This window comes from Alosa sapidissima, chromosome 2 (assembly GCF_018492685.1).
Source record: "Alosa sapidissima isolate fAloSap1 chromosome 2, fAloSap1.pri, whole genome shotgun sequence".
Lineage (NCBI taxonomy): Eukaryota > Metazoa > Chordata > Actinopteri > Clupeiformes > Clupeidae > Alosa > Alosa sapidissima.
In genome coordinates this window covers 18,608,033-18,629,221 of record NC_055958.1, presented here as the reverse complement: position 1 = coordinate 18,629,221, position 21,189 = coordinate 18,608,033, and the positions used below count along the sequence as shown (strand labels likewise).

The following is a 21,189-nucleotide window of genomic DNA, read 5'->3' as shown; positions in this document are numbered from 1 at the left end:
CAACCATATTAGTTACTAATAATATCTGCCTTAGACGTTAAGAAGCACTGTGCTGCCCTTTTTGTTGATTTGTCAAAAGCATTTGATACAGTTGATCATCCCTTACTCTTACAAAGATTACATAATATTGGTTTGGATAATAAGGCATGTGAATGGTTTTGGAATTATTTGTCTCAGTGGTTTCAGTGTGTGAAGTCAGGAAATGTCAAGTCAGAGTTTTTGCCAATCACAAAGGGTGTTCCACAAGGGTCCATTTTGGGCCCAGTTCTCTTCACCATCTATATTAATGATATTATCTCTTCCTTAAATGGTTGTCAAGTCCACCTTTAGACACTATTTTGTATTGTATTGCTGACTCCGTTCAACTTGTTATTGATAATCTTCAGCTTTCATTTAATGTTCTTTAAGAAGCTCTCATTAATCTTAAATTAGTACAAAATGAAAAGAAAACTAAATATATGCTATTTACTAGAGCAAGGAACATTGAGGTTAATGGTGTGCAAACAACCTTTCAGCATTGATAGAGTTTCTGAGTACAAATATCTTGAGAGGAGACATAATTATTGGTATCTGTTTATTTTCAAAGGTATTGTTGGAAAATTACCAGGTTATATTTCAAACATGCTTGTTTGGAATTCTGGTCCCTATCAGACCAGATCAAATGACTGTTGGATGCTCAAGGTTCCTTGTATACACACTAAGTTAGGAAAATCGGCCTTTTCGTTATGGTGCCCCTACTCCCTGGAATAATCTCCAATGTAACATAAAAATGAACTCTCTACTTTCCTATAATCAATTCAGATCTGTAATCACAAACCTTCCTATGTCAAATTGTACCTGTTTTATGTAAATGTTATTTTATTATTGTTATTATTTTATTATTAATATTTTCTGTATTTTTATTTCCCTTCCTCCTTCATAATGTCATGTAGGTTATCTTATTATTTGTTTTATTTTGTTTTATTTTCCACGATTATTATATTATATCTCTTGTTATTCCATTGTTACTGTGTAATCTCGGCTTCACTGAAAATGAGGACTACCCTCAATGAACCGCCGAGAATAAATAAAAATTGAATGAATAACTACATATTGTCTGAAATGGCTGGTGCTGTGGGAAGGAGTGTATTGGGAGAGGGAGGAAGTGTGTGTGTGTGTGTAACTCACAGGAGACTCAATGTCCTCCAGCAGCTGCACCGAGCAGCGCTCGCACTTGAGCAGCGTCTGGGCCCGGTGCATGATCTTCCTCACGATCTTCTCCAGGTCCGTCTGCTCCTCAAACAGGTCATTGACCACCTCCAGCAGAGCCTGCGAGAGCACAGCCACCGAGTGAGGCAAAACACAGCCAGCAGTGCGTAGGTGCCGCCTGCCATTTTTCCAAACACCACTTTTTATTGGAAATTAACAGGAAGAAAATCATCAAAATTTATGACATGGAGGCAGCCTACTAGACAACACAGTGGTGAGTTTTAGTAGGACAAGGAAGATATAATCCTGCTCTGGCCTGTGCTTTAGGTGTAAAAAGGCACTTCATTTACAGCAGCATCAATCTAATAAGCCACTGCAGAGGCCATAAAACATGAGTAATGTCACCAGCTTTTTCCCACCTCTCATTCCTCTCATCACCAGGTCCTTCCCCCACTCAGGGATCAATGTGTGACACGCAGTGGACAATCTTTTAACGCTTCGGCCATGATTTCTGCCATACAACTCGTGTGCTTACCAGAGCACCCCCCCCCACACACACACACACACACACACACCCACACACACAAATACACACACACACACGAGCGCACACACACAATTATAGACATATCACATAAGCCTCTACCCTCACCCACGCCTTTCACTGTAGAAGCCCTGTGCTGTGTGAAGCCCTGTGTGCTGCGTGGGCAAGGTTGGGGGGCTGGAGGGGTGGAGGGGTGGTGTGTGGGGGGTGGAGGGGTAGATCGATACCAAAGGAGCAGTGAGGGGGCAGATACAACCCCCTGTCTCCCGTCCTGTCTCTTACCCTGCTGCGGTCATACTCCTTCCTGGAGGCTGCGAAGAGCTGGGCGTTGGAGATGGCGATTCCACAGAAGGGCAGGTACATCTGCAGCACCTGGACAGAGGCATGCAAGAGGGAGACCGTCAGACACCGGAGTGCAACCTAACCTTCTCAACCCTCTCAACCTCCTCAACACTTGGCTCCAGTAAAGGAGCAGAGGGTCAACTCTTCAAAGACAAACACAAAGCTGGATATGGCAATTAGCATATGGATTTCCAACAACAGCCTTAGTTCAATAGAACCAGGTTAGGGAGTGAAACGCCAGAGAGATTCCATGGAGCAGATAACGGCTACAGAATGCCCCCCCCCCCCCCCCTTTGTTAGTGAATCAAAATCTATATCTCATTAAAGTCAGCATTCAATTTTTCATTTACTGATTCATTGTGGCTTCAAAGTGCACTTGTTACTGATTTGGAGTTCATGCATAGCTCCAGGGATAAGCCTACACACCAGCCAGAGCAAAGCAGGTCACGGTCATGAGGGCAGCAATACAAATCCAAACCCAAGAATGCCATGTTATTGCAATGGGCCAAGACGCATACACATCAATTTATTTTCCATTACTTGTTTCCTTTAGCTCTTGTCAGATGAGAGTGATTAGGTGAATTTCATTTCACAACACCATCAATTCAGCCATTATTTAATACATTCATTTGAGATTATACTTGCACTGTTTAGGTAATTAGTGATTATGAAAATGAAAACTTCTAATTACGCTGCCAAACCTAGTGTGCAAATCATTGATATTTCTCCTATGTAGTCAATTTAGTCAATGTGCTGATGGGAGACCAGGAATGCTGACAGGCAAGATGGACAGAGAGAAAGAGAGACTGAGAGAGAGAGGGAGAGGGAGAGAGAGAGAGAGAGAGAAAGGGAGAGGAAGACAGAAAGACAGATAGTAAGACAAAGAGAGGCCGAGCGGGTGAGAGAGAGATCATGTGAGTGAGTGAGTGTGAGAGAGGGGAGGTATTGAGCTCCTTAGGTGGAGGAAGGCACTGGCCTCTGCGCCGTCTCCGTGGGTGTGAGCGCTGCATTACTGCACACACATCTCTCTCTGTGTCTAGCGGATAGCCGTCGCACTGATTAGAGCCCCTCTGGCCGCCCGCTCCTGCGCTGATTTAGCGCGCTCCTTAGCACATAACACTCCGCGAGCTCTCCGGCTGGACACTGCGCAGCGCGCCTCACCGGTGCCACCGAGGAGGCTGACCTGTCACCCATTCTTTACGAGTCGCTCGCCAGCACTAAGCCAAGCCGGGGTCCGGGAGGCAGACGACCCGGCAGATAATTGCTTTCCTTTATCGCTGGCCGCTCACAAAGGCGTGCCTCCATTAGAAACGCGAGGCCACACAATGACGGGGGTTCTGCTTTTAATTGCACCTTAATAACATTACAGCTGGTGCCTTCCCTTTGATGCTGCCTGAAACGGCTCCTGTCAGTGAGTGTCAGGGGCTGACAGCTCTGTGTAAACATGGGAGGAAATAACACATGGGAATTCTCCTTTCTCTCCCTTCACTCCTCCACTCTCTTCACTCTTTCTCTCCCTTCACTCCTCCACTCTCTACACTCTCTCTCCCTTCACTCCTCCACTCTCTACACTCTCTCTCCCTTCACTCCTCCACTCTCTACACTCTCTCTCCCTTCACTCCTCCACTCTCTTCACTTCCTTCTTGGTCTTTCCACTCACCGATAGGGAAGTGTGTGCAATCAGTCTCAGGCATGGTACATTGACTAATCCCCAGCGGCTAAATGGGAATTTAAAGTGAATGGCCTAATCTAGTATTGAGCAGATTGATGTTCAGTTCACACCTAATTCTCAGACTCATCAAGTAACATGCTGACTAAATTGCCTTGTCCAGGAGGCACTCAAGCCTGCACACAACAAATTAACCAAGTCTCTCAAGCCGCACATTTTGTACATAATACACAAGTTCGTCTATCGGGTCTCCAAAGTTTTTGGACATTCTGTCTATGTGAAAATGCAAAATTAAATTTAAAAACATAAACAAGGTGGTGTTATCTTCATTAAAAAGTTTATTCATATTGGAATACATATTTGAATTACTCGATTACTGGTTGCTTTTCTCTGGACTCACTGTTTGCTTAATTCCTGTACTCTGAATGACTTATGTCTCCATCCATACCTATGAACCATATTTTCAGAGCCACACAGTAAAAAAGATAGTGGGTAAGAGATAGACAACACAGTGGGACTTCCTGTGTGGTTAGCCTCCAGATAACAGTAGTACACCCAGCAGGGTCTTCTTTATTATGCTCCAGGACTACGGGGAGGCCAGTATGGATCTCTGGGTAAAGCCGACTCTGGGAATTCAGAAAAGCATAGGATGCTCTAATTGGATGCTGGCTGACTGGCCATTATAATGGAATGCATTACAAACAAAGACCTATTGCCTTGAGAGCAGAAGCCTTGTGTTGACTGCTCGGTAAAGAATGGCTTAATAATGAAACACACTGACCCAACCGCCAGAATCTATGGCTGATAGAGCAGAGGTTCCAGGCGCCATTGGTTCTTATTCTAGCTCCTGCAGGTAATGACACATGAGAGGCACGAGCCAGGCTGTTCATCATGTCAAATGAACTGTGCCACACTGCAACAGCCCAACATGCCTCCACACATTGTGCCAGGAGTCCAATGTTGCATGGCTTGCAAGGTAGAATCCTGCTGTCTCTTGCTGACTGCGGTCTGCTTTCCTTCCTGGTGTCACAAGGGTGCTTTCTTACTAGCGTCAGCAGAGAAAGCACAGTCGCACCTCTCGCTTCCCACACCCACCACATTTAGGCGTGATTGTGCTTCACTGAGAAGGCATCAATTATTCATACAAAAAAAAACCCGCACCACAACAAACGTAGCAAATCAACTTCATTTATGTCATTTGATTCGCTTTTTGAGAACGGCTGTATGAGTTCTTTTGGAGCACATATGAGAACAAGGCACTAGCTTTCTCCTCACCATCTGTTGCTGTTTTGATTCCTCAAACCTTTTGAACTCTGTAGAGGTGCCTCTATGACAGGAGATCTACTGGCTTAAGAAGCTCCAATGTCTACCTTCAAAAACCAGCCATTTCTTTTCCCCCACTTCTTCCTTTGTCAGTCTCCAGCTCAGTGGATAACCCAGCTTGGGTATTCAGTAAGACACAGGTGAGGGTAGAGCCTTACGGAACGCTTCAGTTAGGGGCCTGGTGTAGACTACACCAACTAACGCTAACGCTAACTGAAGCGTTCCATTTGCGGAGCATCTGCTGTAACGCTTAGCTTCCACTATAATCAATGGAACTGGTTACACCAGACGTGAGAATGGTGCATACATTCAAAAAAAAATTAAGACCATTCTTCTTAAACTATTTTTATGCTTCGCAAACAGAGCACTTCAGTTGCAGACCCGGGCCTTGGGTTGAGCAATATCTCTCTTCCCTAGAGCAGAACTATAAACGAGGCCAGTCCTGGAGCTCGCCACTCTCATATTCAAAGTCAGCCAATTCAATAAATGCATCACACTGCAAAGAATAAAAACAATTAAACATTTAAGGCTTGAAATGGCCTCAGTGACAAATGCTGTGAGTGTATTGGATGCTGAATGTGGGACTATAACATCAGACCAATAATGCCCACCTACACATTTATTGCTCCAGAAATACATTCTGCAGCAGTGCACTAAAGTGCTTTGGTTATCTCCAGAGTGCTGAGGAGCATAACTTCCCTGGATGGCTGACAACCTCTGATAGCAATGGAGAGGGAGAGAGAATGCTACAAACGCACCAAAAACACACACATGCTGAATAGAATGTGATGCATTGTAGGAACGTGACATGTACTGGTCTCCTGGACATTGCACTCACGGTGGACGTATTAAACAGCTTCAATCTAAAAACATTCATATACTGTAGTGCACCAGCAGCAGGGTACAATGACAACGAGCGAAAGAGTGCTCTTATCTGACAGATTATGGAGGGAGAAAAAGACCACTGCTACAATCAGGGCTGGGACTCCAAAGCTGGCACTGGGCTTAATTGGTCTAATTTGGCCGTAAGGAGCAACTCCCCTTGGCAGCAGACCACAGTCCGTCATTTAAACATCATTTCACATGACAACAGCTCACCAAACAAATACAGCCCCATTCCACTGCTCAGGCGGAATCCGCCTCAGGCGTTGTCTGACCAGATCCCACTGCACCACTGACCCTCTCAGCTGACCAAAGCAAACCCACCACTCTCACTACAATCAATGGGTCGGATTTCAACACACTCACATTACACGGCAGACAAAAACAAGGAAATGAAGCAAAGGTAAATTATAGAACATCACAGCATACAGTTAAAACTATCCTTATGGTAGACAAGTAGACATCGATGCTGAAATATGAAAGACAGGTGAAGACCATTATTTCTACACCTAATCACATGCAATGAATATAAATACATCATGAAGTACGCTTATAATATCAATAAATTCCATCAATTTGTAACATAAAGAATTCCACTATAGAATTCCTTCAAATTCCACTATATTTTTTTCATGAATAATATACATTTTAAGAACTGAAAAATATGCAGGTCAACTGTTATGGAATCCACACCACATTTAAAAAACGCCTTTGTGTGATCACAACATTCATAAAGTGATTTTTATTGCTTGTGATTTTATAAATGTATAAAACAAAGATGCTAGTTTACTTAATTTTCTGTAACAACTGACTATTTGGAAAACTACAGTATGTACTTCTTCAAATAACAAATCCATGCTGTCAACTACTAAAACAAGATGATAATCTTCAAATATTTCTGACAACATAACAGGACCACTGCCACTTCTGATCAATTGGATTAAAATAGTGAACGATAAAATAGAGATGTTGAGGAACCCATTTCCTGCATCATCTGCACGTGTCAGTACTTTCACATCACTGTATCTGGCAGGCTGTAGGGCGCTTTGCAGTCACCGGAGTGGACTACTGCAGAGCTATCATAAGACCTCAAATGCACCTATGGTGCTGCCGGAGCAGACTATGGGCATGGAGTTCTTGTACTACACCCTGCGGTGTCAGTTGAAGCTGAGGGGAACTATAGGCTGAGGGAGAATGGAGCCATTTGCAAATCCTATTTCAAACAGACCCATCAGCCTCTCCACTGAGAGACGGGACTGTCAGTAAAAGCGGTTATTACGGCATTGCTTCAACTCAATTTCACAGACAAAATGGCAACTTGTGCACATTTACACCTGTAGTGTTTCAGTCCAATGGTGTCTGCAGGTTCATAAATATACAGCAGAGAGGATTGCATCAGTGTTTATCAATACCATGGAGCTGCAGAGGGCTGCAACTGCTATTTACAATGACACAACTCTTACCGCTGGAGAACAAGAATTGGAATCTGTTATCATTTCATTGTATACTGTGCACAGGCATGAGGAGGAGAAAGCAAACCGCGCCACACGCTTCAGTCATTTGCTTAGGTAGATAGGTAGGTCTGAAACTGGCTGTCTGTCCAATAACAGGTAATGGGAAAATAAAATGATTCATGAGTTATACAATTCCAGAGGCCCCCTGATGCATGTCTAATCCAGTAGGGGGTCAACATAACGTAATTCAGAGGCCCATGGCATTTAAGAGGAGAGGCGAGTAATGTGCTCAGTCTGTCCAGCAGTTCAATACTGTGTATGTGCTGTTCTTATGAGGAGCAGGACCACTACAGCCGTTTACAATACTGATTTGAATCTGAGGCTGGGCATACCACTGAATAGCAATATTGTTGCTGTATGTAATACATTATTATATAATTTTTCGTGGTATAGAACAGAAGCCTGTTGACGAAGCATATGCCACATGAAAGAAATTCATGAATACTGATGAATGAGTCAACGGACATGAAAAAAAAACAGTGCCCTCACAAACTGACTATGTAAGAATGCAATAGCCTATCTAATGTGTGCAGTGACCTACACAACAAAAGCAGAAAAAATAATTCCATTTGAAAATACCCAGACCTTTCAATTAATAAAGATATACATGTAGTTGACAAACACAGGACAGAGAGGCTGAGAGAACATCTACAAGAGAGAAAGAGAGAGAGATGCTGAAGTACAATCATCTGGAAAGTGGGTCATTGCATTGCATTCTTAAACAAGATGGTATAGCAGAGCTAGATCTTCGTCACTTGGCGGAGTGGGGGGAAAAAATGCTCCAGCGCAAGAGCCTCCCAACAATAATCATTGAGAAGAGCAGATGTTAAGAATGTCATCATTAATTCAGCAGTAGCCACTCTGTGCATTACCCTGATGCTAATTCACTGTGAGCAGCACATGAAAACACACTGCTGCTTGAGCCATGCTGATTTGCATCCGCCGTACACGAGGGGGACAACACTCGCTGCGAATCACTCAGCACTCTCGTTAAGAGACTACACACACACACACACACACACACACACACACACACACACATATACTAACACACACACACACATATACACATACTAACACACACACACACACACACACACACACACAGGAACGAATACACACACACACACACACACACACACACACTTTGTCTTTGCCTCCATCCCATTTGAGCTGCTTGCCCCCCAGATGACCAAAGCAGGGGAGATGAAATGCCTCACAGTGGGCTTTGAATGTTTGGCCCTGGCAGCAGCCCTCCGTCAGACACATCTGAACAACACGGACGCCCAGCGTCTTGTTACAGACCCACGCATCGCATCGTATCACGGCATGGCGCAGCGGAGAGCTAAATGAGTCACTGTGCCAAATAATAGCTCATTAGGAATCAGCAGGTTCCGACAGGAAGATCAATGCCAGCCCCAACCTCACTGTTTGGCTTTCCACTTCCATCTATCTCAATTCAGTGTGAGCCATCAGGTCCCATTCTGTATTTATTCATCAATGCACCAGGTAAGCCATGGTCACCAGAAAGCTATGAGACAGAGAGCGCCCAAAGGTGCACTTGTAGGTGGGTGTGTGTGTTGGGGGGAGGGGGGGGGAGGGGGTACCCTGGTCCTCGCACAACCAACATAGACATGAGGATTTCCCCAAAGCGCCTGGGAGGTGCTGGGCTGGATGAAGAGGAGCCTGGAGAGCAGAGGTGCAGGGCTGCCGCGGTGAAGGTGAGCTGGTGCTTACACTTCCAGCCCTCCAGTGTTTGCTCTGAGTAATCAGAGGCTGACAGCAGCCACAGGCTGCCGTACTGAAACAATCCCAATCGTGAAAGACGCAACGCTTCATAGGCCAGGTGCTAATCTGTCCTTCCGCCTCACAAAGGGCCCGCAGAAAAAAGGCTCCGCACTGCCTTGTTTATCACTGTTGTCACCTGCTGATTTCAAAGGTGATCTGTTAGCCTGAATAACATCTGTCACCTCACAGCAATAGTTGTAAAGGTAAAATGAAATACACACGTCAAGGTTGCATATGCTGCAGAGGTGGAGGCACTAGTGATCGTGGGTTGGGGGTTGGCGTTCTACCCTGCAGACAAAAGGGTTTGTGGCTCCCACATTCCCTGCATAGAAAGTGTGAATAATAAAAGCTCCACTTTGTTGTAGGCCTGCTAGAGCCCTGTGGTGGATATAACAAGATCTGCCTCAACTTTCCCCCTCTCTCCCTTGCTCTCACCTTGTTGAAAATGGACTTAAAATGCCTACAGTACCCTCCAGAATTATTGGCACCTCTGCTAAAGTTGACTAAAAACCGGTATTAAAAAAATTATCTGTTGGTGATTTATTGTAATCTCACAATGAAAACAATTAGGAAAAATCCAACTTTGAAGGGAAGCTAATTTATTTTGAGAATATCTCATAAAGAAATAAATATTTTTAACAATAAATCACATGCTCAGCTCAGCACCATTCCTATAGTTAGGCAAATGAGCCAAAACACCACTCCCAATTCAGTTTACCTGCAGTACAATTCATATCTAATTAACACACACATGTCAATGCAAGAGAGTAAAAAAAACAACAGGTCAGCACCCTCTCTCTGTCCTCACTATGTTTCTGCTTGATTTAACATGTGCAATACTTTTTATTATGTTTGGCACAAATGGCTTTGTTCAGACATAAATTGACTCTGTCGGAACAGAACTGCTGTACAACCCACGGTAGCAGTGGTCAGAGGAAGAAACAGACTCCCGGAATGGGGAGATTAAGTGCGGTATTTGATGTTTTACTACATGGGGACAAACAGGTATATTACTTCCTTATTTCATGCAAGCAGGTGTTAATTTATGGCTCACAATAGAACTGGGCTAACTGGTAACATTAGTGGACAGTAATCAATCAAGTCATGCTATCAGAGTGATATGTTGTGAAATAAGACAAGATCCTTGGTTAGTTGGCTCATATTACATCTCTGGACCATCTCTGGTGTACAGAACAGACAAATGTGTGATTATTAAGTATATTGCAGTGACAGATCATTAACCATTCTAAACACCCTTCTTGTGAACGAGTTGCGTCAATTTGGTTGTCAAATCTTGTAGTTAGTAACAAAAAGTCGGTTATATCTCATTTTAATAAAGAGTGGAAGGTTGAGCCTCTTACTATAAATTTAGATAAATCATGGAAAAAGCTATTTTCCCTTGTAAACATTAATACCCAGGGGAAAAAATACATGGGCAGTCACAGACTCTGAAGCTTCAAAGTCTTAATGGTCCAATGGTTGTCATCCCAGCATGGTGTGGGGTATGTGCAGCACTCAGTCAGCCACAGACAAAAGTCTAAATAGCATGACAAACAGAAAATAGCATTCAAAGTATTGTCTGTATCATGAAAATGTTGCAATTTGGGAGAAGAGTCATTAATTCGTTAAAACAAAAAGACTCATTAATAGCTATTGACACATCAAAGATACTATCAGTGTATGAAAAGAATAATTTTGTCCAGAAGTCAAAAACCACTGTACTGGAACTGTGGTGTACACTGTCATACCACTGTATTGGAACTACGATTGCTAGGATGATTTTAAAGGAAATAGTCTGAAACAATGTATTGATTACCAATGCATTACACAGTGGAAATTATTTATGTCTGATATAGGGTGATATTGCACATGGACAGTGAACACACAAAACATCTAATGGCATCCATGGTTACCTTCTCATCATCCTCTGTAAAGAGAGCTCCACCAGGACTCTTGTTGATAGCCTGAGCCACACCAATGATCTCCCCATCGCTGTTTTGTATGGGCATACACAATAGTGACTTGGTCTTGTATCCAGTGAGCTTGTCAATCTCATCACTGAAACGATGATCCTGCAATAGCATAAAGATGACAAATGGGCAATTATGTTGGATCCATTTTTACTCGTCACAGCTAAATGAGAGATGTGAAGGGCAATGTTCTAACCTCTTATAGTCTATTGTATTGTATTACACGTTTGAACAGTTGTTTTGGTTGGTGAATGCCTGCAATCTATAGACCGAGCAGATAACCAAGGAACTACATTTCATTCCAATGTCCCGCCATCACCTACTGTAGGCCTGCTGAAATCAGCTAGAACATCTGTTGCACCTGATCTAGGAGGCTGCAATACAAGGAGCACTGAAGTTGGGAGCAATTATAAGACTTCACAGATTTGAATTGGGCTACTAGCTAAAAACGACTGTGCAAAAAAGGCCAGAGGCATCTCCATAAGCTATTCTATTTTCAGATTGTTGAAACACACACATTGAACACATTGAATCTGGAAACCAGGTGTAAATCTAATTAAGTAAGAAACTACAGTATGAATAATAAAAAGATGCATAGTTTGCAGCATATGCATGTTTAATGCGAAAACAATATGGGGAGGGAGAAATCTGAGCAATGTATAGTGTCATGGAAATAATTTGACAGATATTTACCAGATATCTCAACACACACACACACACACACACACACACCTGATATGCATCTGGTATATTCACGGTTTCACCATGTTCTGCAACATATCCAATAATCCCCTTTCCCCAAGGAACCTGAACTTCATCTGAATTATTGAAAGATGGCAACACGGTGGTCCCTGCATGCACATCAAAGAATTTTGAGACAAGAGTCTTCTTGTTCGCTGAGCCCTCAACCAGGAATAGGGAACAACGGTCAGCATCGACCATGATGCACACAAATACAAGGACTTTGTAACTGAGGCTGGTTAAATCCAAGTCATTCGATATGTCTTTCACTAACTCCAGGAAGAACTCCCTTTCATTATGTTCCTTCAGATAATATTTGAAGTCTATGGCTGTTGAGGGATACTGAGGGATGTTGACGCGTGATTCTAGCAGGGCGCTCAGGATGTGAGCGGTTGTCGGAGGTAAGGAACTGGCTTTTCGAAGTAAAGCCCGTCTCCTCATACTTGTCAAAGGTTCCTGTGCTCTTGAATTGCAATGTTCATCATATGTCCTGTTGGCATTGATAGCTTTCGACCTGGCAAAAGTTTTTCGAAGCTCTTTTTGCGAAGCTCGCCTGTGTAAGCCATCTCCTTTGCTGGCCCAGCTATCTTTACAAGCAATGTGTTTCTCTGGCTCCGTTGTGACATTCGCAGGAGTTTTACTTGCTTGATGATTTTTAAGCCACTTTTCAACCATGCTGTATTTCCCTTTTCTGTTCAGATAGTCTTCGAATAACTCGGGGTGTTTGTCGAGAAAACTTTCCACGTCAGAAAACACCATACTTGACATAGCCATTTCTGTTTATGGTTCGCAATGAACCTATCCAAAAAGATTCCACAGGGAAATTTCATTTATTTTGTTGCAATATGTTGAGTAGCCAAGTATCAAATGCTGCCCACGGTGCACTGCTTAAAAAGTAGACCAAAATAGTAGACCGTTATCTGCTAATAAAATGCAATATCCTACTTGAATAGGAAAAAATATACATTCATCCGCTCTTCCAAAGAGTCAAATAACAAGATCCTACCGGGCTACTCCTCTTTGTAGATTACATCCCGAGCGTAACGTTAAGAGGACGAAATATTATTTAATCCCAACTTCGGTATGGTGCACGTTCTAATTCTGCGCCTCCTAGCCAGCATCATCAGCAAAGACTAGGGGAGCCCGCGAGCTGATCTAGCAACCTGCGTGACGTAGAAGGTCGCGATTGATAGTTTTTGCTGTATGCAGGGTTGCCAGGTCTTCATGTTGTTGTCCAAAACTACATCAAATCACTGGTTTGTTTGAGCGCACGGCGAGATGGCTGTGTTTGTTGTTTCTGGTTTTGCATAGCCTGGTGTAGCCTAACCTCCACTTTGTTGTTGGCTATTATATGTAGGTTATAACTAGGCTACCAGATGAGTACCATGCGCAACTGAATTAATGATGAAGCCTCTTAGATTATATCCAAGCCTACACAGAAAGCAGATTGATGTAAGCTACGGTCCTGACCAGGGATCAGCCTTGTGTACGCAGCTTATGGATGGATGTAGAATCAACGTATTTCCTCTTCTTCTTCTTCTTCTTATTATTATTAGTGTGTTCATAGACGCACGTATAGCAGTCATTTAAACACGCAGATACAAATCCATTGGCCATGGTACACTTTTCAAATGGGAAAATTGCATATTTGGCAACGTTTCGACAGACGTCGTAATTTTCTCTCAGGTTATTTGCGCTCCGTGAGTGCACTGGTGCGTGACACTGCTTGTAATACCTAAAAATACGACATCGACGATCAGGTGGCTTTGGACATCTCACAATATTCACAGAGGCGCATTATATTTTTTTGTTGAATGAAGTCAGTGTTGGATATGTTAAAATGAAAATGTGGAGTATGGCATTACCTTTTATTTGACACAGGCTATCTTCTCATAGGCTATAACACAATGGACATTGGACATAGTTGGCTTATGGCAGTATGCTACCTGGCACACATTGACACCAAATAACAATAAAGTAATCTAACCCACTGTTGTGTTGTGTGGCCAACAACAGTGAAACACTTTGGTGACTCTCTGCTGAAACATGGGGCCACAGTGGCCTCTGGTGGATCATACAAATCAGGGCTGGTTACTCTGAAACAACAGGTGAGGCTGGTAGTCTGTACAAAGTTAATGCACATGCAATACACATACTGCTGCACATACACATACTTTATGTGTAGAAAGTATTGGAAAGGTTAGGAAACACCCATCACCCCGGTGTACAGTTTAAGGTGGTATAGGGCTAAGTGCACACAATAATTTTCTATACTTCATCCTCAGATTGCGGTCAGAATGTGGGCAGTAGGTACAATCTTGTTGGAAATGAGCCCTTTCACTGTGCAGGGAAAATCAGCGCATAGGCCCAATGTGGGGAATGATGGGGAATTTATTGTTGACATGTCTCTCTCATGCTCTGTTTATTTAGTCAGTTGTGTGTGTGTGTGTGTATATTTATATATATATATATATATATATATATATATATATATATACATATATATATATACAGCTAAGAACAAAATTATTCATACCCCTGGCAAATATTGATTTAAAGTTGATTTTCTCTTGACTAATATGTTTGTTCTGACTGAAAATGACACTGTCATATGACAAAAGGTTGTAAGACAATGTGGTAGAAGCATGGAATCACAAAAATAAGTGTTTTTGTCTTTTTTAACATTTTTATGAAAAATGGTGTGTCCAAAATTATTCATACCCTTTTCAATCACTGGAAACATCTTCATTTGCATTCACAGCTCTCAAAATGGTTCATATAATACCTACCAAGCCTCTCCATGTCTATGACTCTAGACCGCACCTTTTTAGCAGCAACCCATGTTTTGAGGCAGGAACGATTATTTGCCATCACTTTGGCCTAGTGCTCACTTTTTTTGATGGATTGAGGTCTGGACTATGGCTGGACCACTCTAAAATGTTGATATTGTTCTCTGTTAACCATTTCTTGCCTTGTTTGGCTGTACTGTATGTTTTGGATCGTTGTGTGGTTTAGTGGTCAAATTGGTCTCTCGGCACACTGCCTGATCTTTTCCTCCAGAATCTTAATGTAGCCTCTTGTTTTAGTGTTACCGTTTACTTTGAGAAAGTCACCAGGTCCTCCTGGTTGAAAAACAACCCAAAAGAATACTTTTCTCACCCCCACAATTGAAATAGACATGGTGTCATTTGAGTTTGATGCTTCCTTTTTTTATGACAATCTCAGGCCATGTCCCTGCCTGGGTAAAAAAAAAATCCAGCGAAAGATAAATTCTTTGTCCAGGTGTGCCCTTATAAAGGTTAAGCTGAGTTGTGCCTGTTTGGAGAAGAGTGAACTATGATAAGCATCCATGATGACCAAGTGATCCATTTTGTGATGGGGTGAAAATTTCAACCACCAAAACACCATTGCCAAAGTGGAGAATAGCTATAGAAATGTATTAGTTTTGGGTGTTTTTCCGACGATGGGACCTGGTAAACTTCTCAAAGTAAATGGTAACACTAAAACAAGGGGCTGCTACATTAAGATTTTTGGAGGAAAAGATCAGGCAGCCTGCCAAGAGACCTGCCCCAATAGGCGGCATTTGACCATTAAATCATAATGATCCAAAACATACAGCCAAACAAGGCAAGAAATGGTTAACAGAGAACAATATCAACATTTTAGAGTGGTCCAGCCATAGTCCAGACCTCAATCCGTCAAAAAAGTGAGCATGAGGCCAGAGTGATGGCAAATAATCGTTTCTGCCTCAAAACCCGGGTTGCTGTTAAAAAGGTGCAGTCTAGAATTATTGTGGAGACATGGAGAGGCTTGGTAGGTATTGTATGAACCATTTTGAGAGCTGTGAATGCAAATAAAGAAAGATGTTTCCAGTGATTGTTAAAAAAGGGTATGAATAATTTTAGACACGCCATTTTTCACAAAAATGATAAAAAAATAAATAAAAAAAAACTCTTCTTTTTTTGATTCCATTTGACATGTGGCAGTGTCATTTTCGGTCAGAACATACCAGTCAAGAGAAAATCAACTTTAAATCAATATTTGCTAGGGGTATGAATATTTTTTTTCTTAACTGAATATATATATATATATATATATATATATATATATATATATATATATAATAGAATACCATTTGAGATCAGTTGCATTGTTTCTTTAATCAGGGCAGCAATTTTCAGATTACAGAATTGCAAAAGGGTTCTCAATGTTTTCTCAGTTAGCCTTTTAAAATGATATCAGATTAGTAAACAGTATGTGCCTTTGGAACATTGGATGAATGGTTGCTGATAATGGCCAATGTAAATATTGTGTTTAATTGTGTCGCCCATTTCTATTTCTGGTAATATCAATAAAATTGCAGTTGTGTTGTTTTGATTGAGTAAAAATAAAGCAAATAATACCCAATTATAGTTCTACTGAAATTACTTGGAAAACAAAATGTAAAAAAATAAATTATGAAGATGAATTAGAATGGAGGATATAACTAAACTCTTCATTTACATCATGTGTGGGTTGTTCATATAGCCTACATATATAAGTAATTTCACAAATTCAACATACTATTCTGAAAGGTATGCAATGTTTCCTTTTTGAGTAGACAAAGTACTCTTTGTAGTTATAAACATTATCAAAATGTTTATAATCGTTTAAATGGGGGTGGGGCACTCATGTGTGGCATTAGAGCTGCCGATCTCTAGCTTCAGTAGCCATGCTCAATTCGGGGCTAAATTTGGGTTGGCTTCAAGACTAGTAAGCAATGCATGCAATTGCCATTAGATGGCAGCTTTGACCAATTAATAATTAGTATGAATGATTTACCTGGTTGTTATGGGAATTTTGTACATTTATCTCCATTAGTTATGGAAAATAACAATTCCATTAGTTATAAATAACAATTCACTTACATTGACCCTTCATAAAATGAAGACCAAAATGCAGTTATGAAACCAAAAGGAGTTACTTCCCAGACAGTGACAACACTTGGAGGCTTTACATCAAATATTTGTACCATAACTCCAGGAACTGAAAACACCCATCCTCACTAGACAACTGCAATTAAGGGGAGTGTGCTGCTCACATCATTGGCACTTTCTTGAATTTCCCCTGGGGATCAATAAAGTATCTATCTATCTATCTATTCGTTATCGGTCTAGCGTCAAAACACATTTAGGGACTTCAGGGTGCGAGTTTGACAGGGTATTTTGAGTATATATAGGCCTAATGGCATTGTTAGATGGTGGTCAGAACAAAGTCAGACACAAAATGGGCAGTTAGGCGAAAGTTAAAAGATAAATAGATAAGAACTAGAAAATGTAATTTCGAGGAAATTACCAGTGCATGAAAATGTAAACATACTGTATATTAACATAAAATGCCAAACAAACTTTTATTTGGAAACAGTTGGCAGGAGTCATAGTTGATAACAACTGACAGTTGAAATGGCTGAACAGTTAAATAGTTGAGTAGTTTAAATAGTTAAATTATTTAATAGTGAATCATTGTAGTGAGGACATTTATTTTGAAACAGTTGTGGGCAGAGGAAATAGTAGTCTTAAGAGAGCCAGATTGTATGCTTAAAGTCGGAGACAGAGTATAGTTCAAAAGTTGAATGTAGATAGTGGACCATAGTGTAATGGATGTTGATAGACAGAAAGTTGAATGGATGTTGATAGGCAGATTGTTTAATGGATGTTGATGGATAGTTTAATGGGTGGATGAGTGATGGTTTGAAGAGGATGAATGGATAGAAAGTTGGATGGAATGTGCCTTATATCCTTGTAGAATGGAGAGACACAGAAAGAGTTGGCCTAGTTAAGCAGAAAGCAGTTGATACAGGTGCAATCAGTTTAACTGGCCCTTTGATGGGTCCTAGTTGAGCAGCTGGAAGTTGATACAGGTGCAAATCAAGTTAATTAGTCCATTGTGATGTCATAGTGCTAATGCGAAGTCTATGGGGAAAATAAGCTTGTTTTTTGTTAATATCTCAAAAAGTATAAAGTTTACAAAAGTGAAAAATACATTCCTCAAGTGTCCTTTTCAAGACCTACATTACAAAGTTTGAACAAAGTTTCTACGTTAAACGGTTAAAGCTGAATTAGACGCAGAAATTTGGTGGGAAGAACAAGAAGAAGACTTTGGATAACATAACAGTGCATTTTCATGCACTGTAATAATAACTAGAAAAGCATTTCCTGAAGGAAATACAGTGCATGAAAATGCAAACAATATGATGTCAAATATCATACAGAGTAAAAACAAACTATATTGGTTGCTAGGTAGATGAGGTTTAATATAGTTGGAATGACTGAACAGTTAAATAGGTGGATAGTTTATATAGGTAAATGATTTACTTGGTAGATAAGGTTTAATATAGGTGGAATGATTGAACGGTTAAATAAGTGGATACTTTAAATGGTTAAATTATTTAGGTAGATAGTTGACGATAACTGACACTTGGAATGGCTCTAATGTTTGCTAGCAGTTATGCTAACTATTTTAACAAAGATAATAATGTTAACCAAGTTACTATGCTAAGTAGCATGCTAACAATGTTAAAATGCTAAGTATGTTAACCATGTTACTTAGCTGACTTAGCTCATCATTTTAAGCAGTTTTGCTAAAAATGCTAACTAGCATGCTAACCATGTGACTTAGCTAACTTAGCTAATCATTTTAAGCAGTTTTGCTAAAAATGCTAACTAGCATGCTAAAATGCTAGCATGCTAACTATGCTAACCATGTGACTTAGCTAACTTAGCTAATCATTTTTAGCAGTTTTGCTAAAAATGCTAACTAGCATGCTAACATGCTAGCATGCTAACTATGCTAACCATGTGACTTAGCTAACTTAGCTAATCATTTTTAGCAGTTTTGCTAAAAATGCTAACTAGCATGCTAACATGCTAGCATGCTAACTATGCTAACCATGTGACTTAGCTAACTTAGCTAATCATTTTAAGCAGTTTTGCTAAAAATGCTAATTAGCATGCTAACTATGTTAGCATGCTAACTATGCTAACCATGCTACTTAGCTAACTAGCTACAGTGGGTAGGAGTCATAGTTGATGACAAGTAACAGTTACAATGGCTGAACAGTTAAAAAGTTCAGTAGTTGAAAGGGTTAAATTGTTTAACAGTAAAATATTATAGTGAGGACTTTTATTTTGAAACAGTTTTTGGCAGAGGAAGCAGTTGAACAGGATGTGTAGTCTTAATAGGGCCAGTTTGTATGCTTAAAGCCTGAGACTGGCAGTTGGTCCAGGTGGCCCGAACACCTGCCATAGGATTCTAATTGCTTAACGGCTCTATTGTGATGTCATCAGCCCATGTTAAGTCTATGGGGAAATTTTGACTAGTTTTTAATTAATAGTTTAAAAAGTATAAAAGTTACAAAGTTGAAAAATACAAAGCCCACATGTCCTAAGTAAGACCTACGTAACATAGTTTGAATGAAGTTTCTACGTTAAACGGTTTAAGCTGCATTAACTGCGTTAGAAGAAGAAGAATAAGAAGAAGAAAAAGCCTTGGAAGAACAGTACAGTGCATTTTCATGCACTGTAATAAGAATAAGAAGAAGCCTAGGAAGAACAGTACAGTGCATTTTCATGCACTGTAATAAGAATAAGAAGAAGCCTAGGAAGAACAGTACAGTGCATTTTCATGCACTGTAATAATAAAATGCCTTGGAATAACAGTACAGTGCATTTTCATGCACTGTAAAAAGCCTTGGAAGAACAGTACAGTGCATTTTCATGCACTGTAAAAAGCCTTGGAATAACAGTACAGTGCATTTTCATGCACTGTAATAAGACTTCGGATAACAGAACAGTGCATTTTCATGCACTGTAATTAAAAACTGGTTGCAAGTGATTGGTTTATTAAATTTCACGAGAGGTCCTGCCCTTTTCAGAGTCTCTGCCTTGACATAGCCTCCCGCTACCTATATCGCCACCGAACAAGGCCTTAATACACTGCTCAAAAAAATTAAAGGAACACTTTGAAAACACATCAGATACATCATGCTGGATATCTATGCTGATATGGACTGGTTAATGTGTTACGAAATGAAAAAAGGGTGTTGGATGGACCAAAACATGATGTCCGAGAGGTGTTCTATTGCATTTAAGTCAGGGAAGTGTGGGGGACAGTCAATGGTATGAATTCATTTATCCTCCAGGAATTGCCTGCACAATCTTGCCACATGTTGCCATCGTTGTGCACCAGGAGAAACCCAAGGCCCACTGCACCAGTACAGGGTCAGAATATTTCATCCCGATACCTAAGAGCAGTGAGGGTGCCGTTGTCCTGCCCACAGAGGTCTGTGCATCCCTCCATGGGTATGCCTCCCCAGACCATCACTGGTCCACCACCAATCCGGTCATGCTGAATGATGTTGCAGGCAGCATCATGTTTCCCACGGCATCTCCAGACCCTTTCATGTCTGTCACATGTGCTCAGGGTGAACTTGCTCTCATCTGTGAAAAGCACAGGGCGCTAGTGGCAGACCTTAGCCTGACGAGCCAGACCGCGTCTAGATTTCTAGGCTAGGCAGACCTGCCAATTTTGTATTCTATGGCAAATGTCAAATGAGCTCCACGGTGCTGGGCAGTGAGCACAGGTCCCTCTAGAAGCCATTGGGCCCTCAGGCCACCTTCATGAAGTCTGTTTCTGACAGTGTGGCCAGAGACATTCACACCAGTGACCTGCTGGATGTCATTCTGTAGGGCTCTAGCAGGGCTTCTACTTTTCCTCCTTGCATAAAGGAGCAGATACTGGTCCTGCTACTGGGTTAAGGACCTTCTACCACCCTGCCCTGCTCTGCTCTCCTAGAGCAACTGCCTGTCTCCTGGAATCTCTTCCATGCTCTTGAGACTACGCTGGGAGACAGCAATGTTTCTGCCAATGGAACATATTGGTGTGCCATTCTGGAGGAGTTGAACTACCTGTGCAACCTCTGTAGGCTCCAGATACTGGCTTATGCGACCAGTAGTAACACTGACATTATCCAAATGCAACACTAGTGAAAAATCAGTCAAGAAGGATAAAGATGGAAAAATTACCAGTTGCCACCACCTGCAAAACCATTCCTGTTTTGGGGGTCATCTCATAGTTGGCCTCTAGTACACCTGTAGTAAATTTCATTGACATCAAAGCAGGTGAACCTGATTCACAACCACCTCTGTTGCATAACTGGCCAGATCAATATCCCACAAGTGTGACTGACTT

At 41.3% G+C, this 21,189-nt stretch overlaps 1 protein-coding gene across 1 annotated transcript in view; it reads right to left on the bottom strand.

Moving 5' to 3' along the window:
• Positions 1-13,026, bottom strand: part of pde11a (phosphodiesterase 11a) — a 48,902-nt gene extending 35,876 nt beyond the window's left edge. Inside the window, exons 1-4 of the mRNA XM_042084577.1 lie at positions 11,953-13,026; positions 11,164-11,322; positions 2,015-2,104; positions 1,168-1,308 (exon numbers count right to left, since the gene is read on the bottom strand). Coding sequence (XP_041940511.1) covers positions 1,168-1,308; positions 2,015-2,104; positions 11,164-11,322; positions 11,953-12,735 — 1,173 coding nt within the window. The 5' untranslated portion in view covers positions 12,736-13,026. The remainder of the gene's footprint in view (positions 1-1,167; positions 1,309-2,014; positions 2,105-11,163; positions 11,323-11,952) is intronic.
• Between the last annotated feature and the right edge of the window lie 8,163 nt (positions 13,027-21,189).